General features: G+C 37.8%; 1 protein-coding gene and 1 non-coding gene across 5 annotated transcripts in view; one reads left to right on the top strand and one right to left on the bottom strand.

The window, feature by feature from the left end:
• The first annotated feature begins 906 nt into the window (after window positions 1–906).
• trnam-cau (transfer RNA methionine (anticodon CAU)) lies at window positions 907–979 on the top strand. Its single transcript has one exon. It is a non-coding gene; the product is annotated as a tRNA-Met (tRNA).
• A 1,655-nt stretch (window positions 980–2,634) lies between these two features.
• The window catches only part of ltbp3 (latent transforming growth factor beta binding protein 3), a 67,487-nt gene continuing 59,085 nt past the window's right edge, over window positions 2,635–11,036 (bottom strand). For 2 of the 4 annotated variants that reach the window (XM_087252366.1, NM_001257141.1), the window contains 6 exon segments: window positions 10,687–10,827; window positions 10,279–10,437; window positions 9,033–9,194; window positions 7,203–7,292; window positions 6,976–7,107; window positions 2,635–4,083 (listed from right to left, as the gene is read on the bottom strand). In XM_087252366.1, the coding sequence (XP_087108492.1) occupies window positions 3,932–4,083; window positions 6,976–7,107; window positions 7,203–7,292; window positions 9,033–9,194; window positions 10,279–10,437; window positions 10,687–10,827 (836 nt within the window). In that variant the 3' untranslated portion in view covers window positions 2,635–3,931. 4 annotated transcript variants of the gene reach the window in all.

Raw genomic sequence — 11,036 nt, 5'->3', positions numbered from 1 at the left:
ATTTATAATAACAATATGAGACAGCATTGCTCTGTTGTCATTTTCACTCACAAATGCTCGTGCTTTATTATTAAACACGACCTTAACAATCAAGATAACTATAATACAGCGTGGATTACTTCAGTTCAAGAACGGGAGTGTAAAGAATAGACTAAAATTTCAGATAAATGAGGACTCCTAAGACGTTTAGCTACTTCTTGTAAGGAGAAAAAAATGAATCCGTTTTACGGATTGCTGTGGACACATTTGCTAAGACCATATATTAATCATTAAATACACAAATAAAACATTTAATATTTAGCGCAAATAATTGTTATTTAGAAAAAGCTTAGAAACAATCTGACTCATCATTTTAAACTCAGCATGGGTGATTTGCGTTATGTTCAACAGATTCTGCTTCAGTACCAATATTTAAATCGTGTATAAGTCCCGTTTGTTTTTGTATTGAAGTATTATGCTAGATAGTGGTAAACCCTCAAAATGTAAATGAAATGTTCCTGCACACATTTGTTCAGACAGACCCCGAAAATTACCACCGTGTAAGGTTAACAAGATGAGTTTCAGAGGCCACTAGCCAAAACTAATATTTAAGAAACTATTTTAGATAACGCCATCTGTTGTGCTCATAAACAATTCTAACCTGCGAAGTTGCACCGACACCGGAATGTCTATGTCCAGTGATTGATTGGCATTGGTTAAAATGGTCCCTGGTTATCTGATAGATGTTTCAATTGGACCTTCATGTACCGGAAGTGTTTATTCTTGACTAAAGGGTCTTAAGTTTTCAAAGCAGGCATTATTGTTTCCAATAAATATTGTGTACTCACGTGCGACGGAACGCAACACATTTGGACCACAGTTGTTACTGAGAATAGAAAACCGGCTCTACGACGCTCTTGATACATGGCCTCGTTGGCGCAGTAGGCAGCGCGTCAGTCTCATAATCTGAAGGTCGTGAGTTCGAGCCTCACACGGGGCATGAGTTTTTACTTTTCAACTACGAGTAAACCAAGTACGATTCAAACCTCAACCGTCTTCGTCAGATACACAAGGGTGTAATTAAATGCTCTAAACTCACACATACCCGGTGCAAACTATCCTGTGAGTCTGAATGACATTTACCTACATCCATAGACAGAAACCGAGTACAATGCTTTGTGTAACGTGAAAAATATGTAAATAATAATAAATTATTCTATCTGAGCGTTTCATGGATCTGAAATGTCCATGGAAGTGGCCATTCCAAAAAAAGCAGATGCAACGTTGTATTTCTGCTGTTCTACTGCCTTCTAGCGGCAGAAACAAAAATATAGTTTTTTTAATGGCCGCTAGGTGGAGGTAGAACACCACAAACCGTACATTATACTAAACTGGGATGTTTGACCTCACAAAAGGACAAGGTGCTTCATAAGTTTTAACTTTCATCCGCCTCTCTTTTCGACCGAAGACTCATTTCGGAATTCATTTCAACAGATTCAGAAATATGCATAATATTCTACCTGGGTGTACAATGTCTGATATCACGTTTAATTCCAAAACATCAGATTAATGTCCATATTTGCATATTCATGCAACTTAGTGTTCTTGATTAGACGACTGCGCATCCTCATGTTAGCCTACACCAGGGGTGGGCAAACTTGGTCCTGGAGGGCCGGTGTCCTGCACAGTTTAGGTCCAACTCTAATCAAACACACCTGCTTATAGATTTCAAGTGATCTTGAAGACACCGATTGGCATGTTCAGGTGTTTTTGATTAGAGTTGGAGCTAAACTATGCAGGACACCGGCCCTCCAGGACCGAGTTTGCCCACCCCTGGCCTACACATTGCTGACCATAGCAGGTTTTTCTTTAAACAAGTAATTTTCTCAGACTTAGAAATGGTAAGAAAGATATTTCTTATTTTTTATGTTGCCATTTGACTTTTGGCTCTTTGAAGGCTGAAACAATTGTTTATACAGCTTAAATTGTTTTCGTGACTTTTGATATGAGGCTAAAGAGTGATTAGCTGCTCGTCACCTCCTGCATATTTTCACACTGCAGCTTTTTTTTTTCCACTGAAATGCACCAGTAATCGAGTTAGTTTTAGTCCCTGCTGCAGTCACTTTTGAATATTGCTTCTAACGTTAAACTACCTGACAAAAGTGTTGTCATTGACTCCACTTATAAGAGCAACAAACACTAATTTTACTTGATTAACTCATTTGGAAAAGAAGCGCTCCTACTCCTACTTCAGCCTCCACATCAAAGTTCCTGAAAATTAAAATGACTTTATATTCTATATCATACTATTTCTGTTAAGTGATAAGACCTTTGTATGAGCAAAGTCAGGCCTCGCTGTCCTAATTAAATAATTAAAAATCAAGGCATGATCATATTTTATTTTGGTAAAATAAGCGTAATCTAGATGCCTTTGCCTTCACATAAGCCACTTCTGATACCAAATGATCAACTAGAAGTCAAGTTATTATTTGTTGTTCCTAAAACTTGGATAGGCGACAAGTCTGCCAGGTACATATTATCATGTTCTGGTGTGTTATACTTTTCAACGTGGCAGCAGACTTTTAATATTATATCAATAATACTAATACTGTTGGAGAATACAGACATAAAATAAAATTATAAACTGACCTCACAGAAGGTGCTTTATATTTTTATTTATAAACAAGTTTTGCAAATACATTGTAGATTTCAGTTTGGCACATGATTACGGTTGCTTTCTGTACACAGGTTACTGACAGCCTGTAAAACCAAGCATATCATCAAGACCTGGTCATTATTTTTCATCTCAGCAGCATGTGCTGCAGTAGCTCTATTTTTATTTTTGCTACTTGACTTTTTTCTCTCTGCATCTGAAAGATGAATATAATAAAAGAGAGTGTGATGCCATTTTCAAAGCAAAATTAGACCATTTGTTGATGTCAAGTGGTTTTTACGATTAAAAGTAGGACTTATATTTTGTGTAGCCTCAATAGAAAGATAACCAAGTTGACAAATAAGTTACCCTCACTGTAAAGATGCTGCTAGATTGTTTAAATTCTGTTCTCATGGCAAATCAACTGGCCAAGATGTCTCTATCTAATCAGTTTTAAGTTCACCAGAACACATTGCTAATATTTCAAATCAGCTGCTTCTTAAAATTATTATTACATTAATTTAATTGGGCAATGTTTTCTTTTTGTGTAATTATTAGGTTTATATTCTTTTCTCTAAAAATAACCTCAAAATTGTGCTTGATCAAGGAAGCAAAAAGTTTGGAAATTTATGTTCCAGAAGTTTAGAAAATCAAAATCAACACATCCATCTTTGTCAACGACTAACTTCATATAAAAACAGTGATGTGCTCCATGCAACCAAAGAAAGATGTCACCGGTTGCATATCCTACAAAGAAAACAATGAACAAATAATGCACAAGGCAAATTACAAAACACTATCAATGGTGAACAAACATACACCAGTACAAACAAAGGAGTATCAAACTGTCTGAAAGAGGGCAGAAACCAACAACAACAAAAAAACACTTTCAACTTTTACAAAGTTAAATCTCGAAGAAAAAACAGTAAAGATAAAAAACACAGTATGAAACAAAATCGTGCGTTATGATAAAGCTGGCTAAAACATGCTAAGCAGCAACATACATACAAAAAACAACAACCCCACTTAAGTTAAAAAAAAACACATTTCATCCAAGGACAATCCCTCATCTAACAACAAACACATCTTCAAATGGGTGCAAACCCAAGTCTACAATAAAAAGCGACATAATATTTAAGAGTGAATATTGATTAACCTTTTTTGTGTTTGTGGATAAATGTTCACAACTGCACTTATGCTAGATTTGGTGATGTATATTAGTGGTGGCATATCGATACTTATGTATGTACATGAGAGAGAGTGTGGGCGGCGGAGGTGTTGAGATGAGCCACGTCGCAGTTATTGAGCCCTGGAACGTAAGCATACGTGTGGTCGTCGTGCAGCTACAAATCCAAGTTTACATTGACATCTGAATGAGCCGAAGGTGTTAATACAGCGTGCATTCTTACAGGGGCTCTGCCCTGTCCCTCGACCCGCACACTCATCGATATCTGGAGGAACAAAGAGAGGGAACATTCAAATATATCTGTCTGTATATATACAGTTGAATTCAGAATTATTTGCCCCCCTGTTTATTTTTTTGCCTATTTTCTGTTTAACCAAGAAGATTTTTTTCAGCACATTTCTGAACATAATATTTTTAATAACACATTTCTAATAACTGATTTATTTTATCTTTGCCATGATGACAGTAAACAATATTTGACTAGATATTTTTCAAGACACTTCTATACAGCTCAAAGTGACATTTAAAGGCTTAACTAGGTTAATCAGGTTAACTAGGCAGGTTAGGGGTAATTAGAAAAGTCATTGTATAACGATAGTTTGCTCTCTAAACTTTAGAAAAAAAAAATTAGCTTGAAGGGGCTAATAATTTTGTCCTTAAAATGGTGTTTAAAAAAATTTGAAACTGCTTTTATTCTAGCCGAAATGAAACAAATAAGACTTTCTCCAGAAGAAAAAATATTATCAGACATACTGTAAAAATTTCCTTGCTCTGTTAAACATCATTTGGGAAATATTTTAAAAACACCAAAAAATTCAAAGGGGGGCTAATAATTCTGACTTCAACTGTATATATGTTTGATTAAAAGGAAAATAAAGAAAGGCACATCATTAGAACAACATAAGGGCAAATAAATGATGACAAAATAGATAAAAATTATAAAAATTATAAAAAAAAATTTGTATATGAACTAACTCTTTAAAGTCTGTGTGAACCAGAAGTTGCTGACACTTTTATATCAGTATGTTGATGTACTTCTAACTGAAATGGAATATTGAGCTTTCTTTTTGTGCATCGTTCTCACGTAGCAAACTAATGGTAATAGTTATGGTGTGGTTTAGAATATTGTGGCTTGTTGTGAACGCCACTCCAAATGCAGATGCAAATATGTGCCCTTTTAAGCAAAATGATAGTGTCGGGCTATGTGCAATATCTGCCTGTCTGTTAGGTTAAGGCTTGGATGTCAAAGAATATCTTAACTCTGAATGAGAAGAAGACTGAGGCAATTGTTTTGGACCATTAGCCGTCTCTGGCAAGCTGAATCAAACGCTGGACAATCTATCCCATTACATTAAACATGCATAAGAAGTCTAGGTTTCATCCTTGATTCTGCCCTTCTATTTGAAAACAGGTAAATGCAGTAGTTAAATCCTGTTTTTTCCAGTTGAGATTATTAGCCAAAGTGAAAGACTTTTTTTAACTCGTGCAGAATTTGAAAGATTAATTCATGCATTTATATCAATACACTTGCGCTACTGTAACTATATATAGGTATTGGCCAATCCTCTATAAATCGCTTACAAGTGGTCCAAAATGCATCCTCTAGGCTTCTTACTGGCAACTGTAAATTTTAATACATAAGCCACATCCTGTGCTCCCTAAACTGGTATGTTTTAGAATAGAGTTTAACATTTTATTGTATGTTTTAAGGTATTAAATGACCAGGCACTGCCTTATCTTTCTAATCTTATTACTCTTAACATATCTGGCAGATGTTTAAGGTTGTCAAACCAGACAACGTTTTTCAAATTCCCCAGATCCAAAAAAAAAAAAAAAAAAAAGGAGACCGTGCTTTTTCTGTAGTAGGTCCTAAAATGTGGAATAGGCTAACTATGTCTATTAGAACAATCTAATAAATCCTTGTTCAAAGGGAAACTCAAACAACATCTCTTAGAAAATGTTTTTTTATCTTTGTTTCTGCTGTATGCATTCAATGTTTTTGTGCTATGTTGGTTGTAGTTAATGCTGTTTTATCTGTTATATCGGTTCAGTATTAGGTCATAACCAGTAATTGCGTACTGACGTCATTTATCTCTTATGCGCGATGTCACAGTAAAATACTATGGCGAAGGAGGCGAGGTCCACTAAATAAAATGCTCATACTACTTAAAAGGTAGATAATTAAGCACATTGCAACTGCTTGTGAGTTTGCTGGAAAGTCTTTTGTTGACACTAAAGAATCGACAGTACACGAGTCGCTATTTCACTACTAGGGAGAGATGCTGGAAAAATCCATCTCTGCCTCTCTCTCTTACACACACTTTGGACATTTAACCCACTGCCCTGGCGTGTTTGTGAGGTAACTTTTCCTCTCCTCTTGTCTGTTAAAGCGATCCAGACACAAGCGTGCCTGAGTTGCTTGTTTTCTCCACTGTGTCTATTACAGACTACCTGTAACTCATCGGTGAACAGCGCTTTCATTTCTAAAGCCAAGCAATGACCAATCATAGGGGTGTAAGATAGCGCTCAAAAAGGACGCAGGATCATTTTTACTTTAGATTATTTGCTATAGATGCTCATGCTGTCTTCTGTGCATGTATTGGAGTTTTGTTTGATACATTCGAAAAGAGTGTTTTCTTTGAGCTATTGAAATTAAATGTACAGTTCATATATCTTACTGATTGTATTAAAGGACAATATTGTATTACAACTAATATATAAACGTTAATATATTTATAGATTTTAATAATAAAAAAAAAATTCTTGTGTTGTGAAGAAAAAAATCTAATTATGTATGGAAAGCATCGTCATTGCACCGAGATATCGAATTGAACCAAATCGATGGCATGATAATCCAAACCGAACTGAACCGTGAGACCAGTGTAGTTTCACATCCTAGTGTGTACAGCACAATGGTCAACTACTGTTGTTTTCTTGTACTTTATAAATAAAGTAAAAAAAAAAAGTCAACCATTGAAGATGACCACAACAAAAATATTCCAGTAAACTTAAGTTTAAATTGTTCAACAAAGAATACCAATGTGCACTAGCAAAATAAACCTTGTACATTTCGATTTCGCATAGCCTTTAAATATGTTGACTTCATTAGTATGACCTAATTTTCAGGATATATAAGAAAGTCTGCATGGGCACTCACCTGTACAGCGTGTTCGTGAGTGGTCCAGTACAAACCCAGTATTGCACTCGCACATCGTACCCAGATAGGACCGCACACACCGTCCGTTAGCACAGCTACACTCATCTGAGTCTTCCTCTGAACTGTCTCCCTCTGAGCACATGAGAGTGACAGAACGAATAATAAAACACTGTGCCAGCTGTTTATCTTTCTGTTTAGCTCAAAGTGATTAAAACGGTCAAGGTCACCTGGGTTGTAGGTGGAAAAAGCTGCCAGGAAGTCACCCTCTCCATCAGACTCGGTCTCCAAATGCATCTCACACAACCTGTTAAAAAGCACTGCAACAAAACAAAAAGAAATTATTATAATTATTTTTTAGTTTTTTTTCATATTGCAATAAATTTGAGCTCTAGATTGGTGAAATATAACAGCAACATCAAGCTTTATAAAGCACTTTGTACATTGAATTAAAAATTCTCTCAGATTATAACACTTTTGTGTTTATACGCAAGGAATGTCTCAGAACTAGCATGCCCAATGAATTTCCTGCGCCTCTTGTTCTGCATATTTTTCTACATCAGCCTTAGTGAATTGTTAAATGTGCGCCTCCCCATGAATGGTCCTTGAGGAAACTTTGCAGCTTTCATGGAGTGAGTTTGAACCAGATGAGAATCTACATAATTTGGAGGAAGACCCTGTGGCACCACCTCAGAACCTGGCCACCCATCAGCCACAGCCACCATGGACATCAAGCCAGAGTCCAAAGAACTTGAAAAAGATCTAATGCCAGATGCCTGCATTATCCCAAAGCCCATCTGTGAATCTCACCAGGTGTATTAGCTGGCATTAGCATCCTTGAGGGCATTCTTGTGGAGTACAAGAGCAAAGAATAGAGCCCAGCGTGTCCTATTCTCAAATCAATTCATGTTTGTTTATATAGCGCTTTTACAATGTAGACTGTGTCAAAGCAGCTTAACATAGAAGCTCCACAAGTCAGTGGCGAAAAACAAACTTTACCAATTGACGAAAGTGAAGGAAAAAAAAACCTTGAGAGAAACCAGGCTAAGTTGGGCACAACCATTTTTAGGCACAAGGGGCTGGAGAACGCTTGATGTCCATTGTGGAGAAGCTGCAGGTGTGAGTAGGTCACCGGTGGGTGATTAGGCTTGATCACGGGATCAATGCGCAGACTTGTCTGTCACTGTGGTCTTTCAGAAATTAGTTTCATGCTCTCCGCTCCTCCATGACCGCCACAACATCGGCTCATGATATGGCCTGGTCCGGGACTATTCTCCTGCTACTAATGTAAGTGAGTTAAACATTGAGCCCATGGAAAATTAATAAATGGGAAAATTTAATGACATTTTCTGCTCAAACAGTCTCACACTAACCCTATCCAGTCTCCTTTGTCTTTGCTAATTCCACCCAGCTCTGAGTCTTCTTTGTATGCGTTGTCTCTGTTTAATCTTTCCACCCCAAGTGTCCCTCAGCTCTTGCTGATTCCACCAAGCCCCAAGATTTCTTCTTCATCTCCTTTGTCTCCACTGAAGCTAAATCCCACTTCCTGATTCCCACTCTCTTTTTCTCCACAGACTCCAGCCAAAATCTGCTTCAGCGATTCCAACCTATTGCCCTGATCTTCACTGAAGTCTATCCGTTTTTGGAGTCTACAGGGCTCCCTCATCTTTCTGACTCCACCTTGGTCTTTGTCGTTGTCTTTCAGGGCCTTTGGCTGCACTTTGTCCTCCAGCTCTGCCAGGCACCTTCTCCCAATTTAGTCTTCCTCACTCCTATTGGCCATGCCTTGTTCCTTGCTTGGTCCAGCAGATCTCATGCATCAAGTCAGGTCTATGTCTCCTCAGTTCCATGTAGATATACAGTAGTAAACATTGGAAGTGGATCGAAACCTTTCATCAAAGTTGTTCTAAAGCGATTTAGCAACACCTTATCTTGTCTTGGGACAGTGAAATTTTTTTTTTGATCCGCTTCAAATGTTGACTATTGTATATTTACAATATTACGGTTTTACTTCATTTATGACCAAATACATCTATCCTTGATGACGTCCTCTGCATTACCTGTATTTCTCATGGGACAGGTCCTGCACTCTGGGCCCCAGCCTCGACCATAATGACAGCAGCACTCCGAGTATGTCACTGTGAGCTCATTCCGTGGCATCGTGCACATATGATCCTCATCAACCTCCTGGAAACAGATGTCCTTATGTGCGGCAGTGCGGTCTGAAAAAGACAGAGATGAGGGGATGATGGAGGATATACGGCAAACAAAACACACACAAAATACAAAGTGGTTAAAGAGGAAGAAAGCAATGGAAAAGCAGATGGAAATAAAGACAACTACAAGACTAACACTGTTAAACGCTATCTTTAAAGTCGGCATGAAATCATAATTTACTTTTAATATGCATATAGTAGTGCTTTTTATAAATCATAAGTCTTAAACTTGAATCCTGGAGGGCCGTAGCTCAGCACAGTTTTGCTCAAACCCTAATCGTACACAGCTATGCCAACTAATCAAGGTGTTCAAAAGAGTCGCGAACACCATCATTAGTTGGATGAGCTGTGTTTGATTAGGGTTGGAGCAAAATTGTGCTGAGCTGTGGCCTTCCAGGAATTAAGTTTGAGACCTATGTTATAAACGATGTTCGGTGTCCTTTATCATTTTCAAAAAATTAATTTGCCCTCATAATCTTTAATCAAATATCAGAATCTTTCCCACCCCCCATTCGAAATGACTTTCTTTAACTTCTGGTCACATGGAATACCTGGTCACACGGAATATCCCTTAGGAAAGGGCTATCAATGTGTTTCTGGTGTCTGGCCTGCCATCGTGGGAGGTTGTGGTTCAAATCTGATATGTTTCCATGTGTTTAGCTTTGCATTCTCATCATCATCATGTATCTCAAAACATTCTGCACCTAAGGGTACCAACGGTGATTCTGGTCAACCGATTCTGAGAACCGATTCTGGTCAAGTAAAAACTGGCATTCAAATCCTCCTCCATTTTGTAACAATTATCCAATTAGTTTCCAAAAGACAAGTCCTGATTTTTTTCTCACTTCACAAAGTCTTTCAAGTAGATGTATGTCAACATATGGGAAAAAAGCACAATAAAAACTTCCATTTCATGCCAACTTTAATATTCCACTATCTTTACTGGTCCATGCATAGCAGTCATGTAGTGAACCGAGACTCAGAGAGACAGCTTATGTAACTTGTTTGACACACAAACAACAAACATTGCTGAATAATTAAATGTTTCCATCAATCACAAGTCTGCATGCCGGTTACTTGTGATACCCACCATCATAGACGCATTGCTTGAGGGCTGCACTAAAGGTGAGTGGCTGCGTGCAAATGCAGTGGAAGGAGCCGGGAGTGTTGACACATCTCCCGTTCCTACAGTAGGAGGGATCCTCACATTCATTCACATCTGTAAGGTGCACCACAGACACACCCATTACTAAAGAGATATACAGAGAGAAGGAGAGATAGAGAGAACAAAGCAAGAGGGAGGAAGAAAAGAAAAGATACATCAGAAGCACACAGTCTTGGGTGAGAACTTCAAGAAATCTTCATTATTCAAAGAAGTACACTCACATTTCTAAAGAAATGAATAGGCCTGCCATTAAAACGATGCACCTTTTTTACATTACAATAAGTCAAGCCATCTGTTAATCTGACAGCAATGATTTCTGAAAGCTCTACTCACCTGCCTGCTCTTCAGGTGTGACGCAGCTGTTACGGTCGCTTGCCAGAGTCCAGGGAGAAGAGCACAGGCAATAATAGGAGTCTTGGGTGTTTACACACTGGCCATTTTTGCAATTTGCAGGGTCCTGACATTCATCAATTCCTATTTTAATGCAAACAAAAAGAGCAAACTGTTTAAAACATGATCACTTTGGCCCTAACAGGTGTTTTGTCATTTATGAAGTCAATGGGTGGGGTATTCATGAAAAATAATAAGTGTCCCGAATTTTGGGCACATCGTTGAGACACTTTGCAAATAAATAGAATGAGAATACTCATTTCAAGACTTCACACTTAGATATTCTTGATAGT

The sequence above is a fragment of the Danio rerio genome, chromosome 5 (assembly GCF_052040795.2).
Source record: "Danio rerio strain M-AB ecotype USA chromosome 5, GRCz13ab, whole genome shotgun sequence".
Lineage (NCBI taxonomy): Eukaryota > Metazoa > Chordata > Actinopteri > Cypriniformes > Danionidae > Danio > Danio rerio.
Note: the sequence above shows the minus strand (reverse complement) of the source record. Positions and strands in the feature narration are given on the sequence as shown.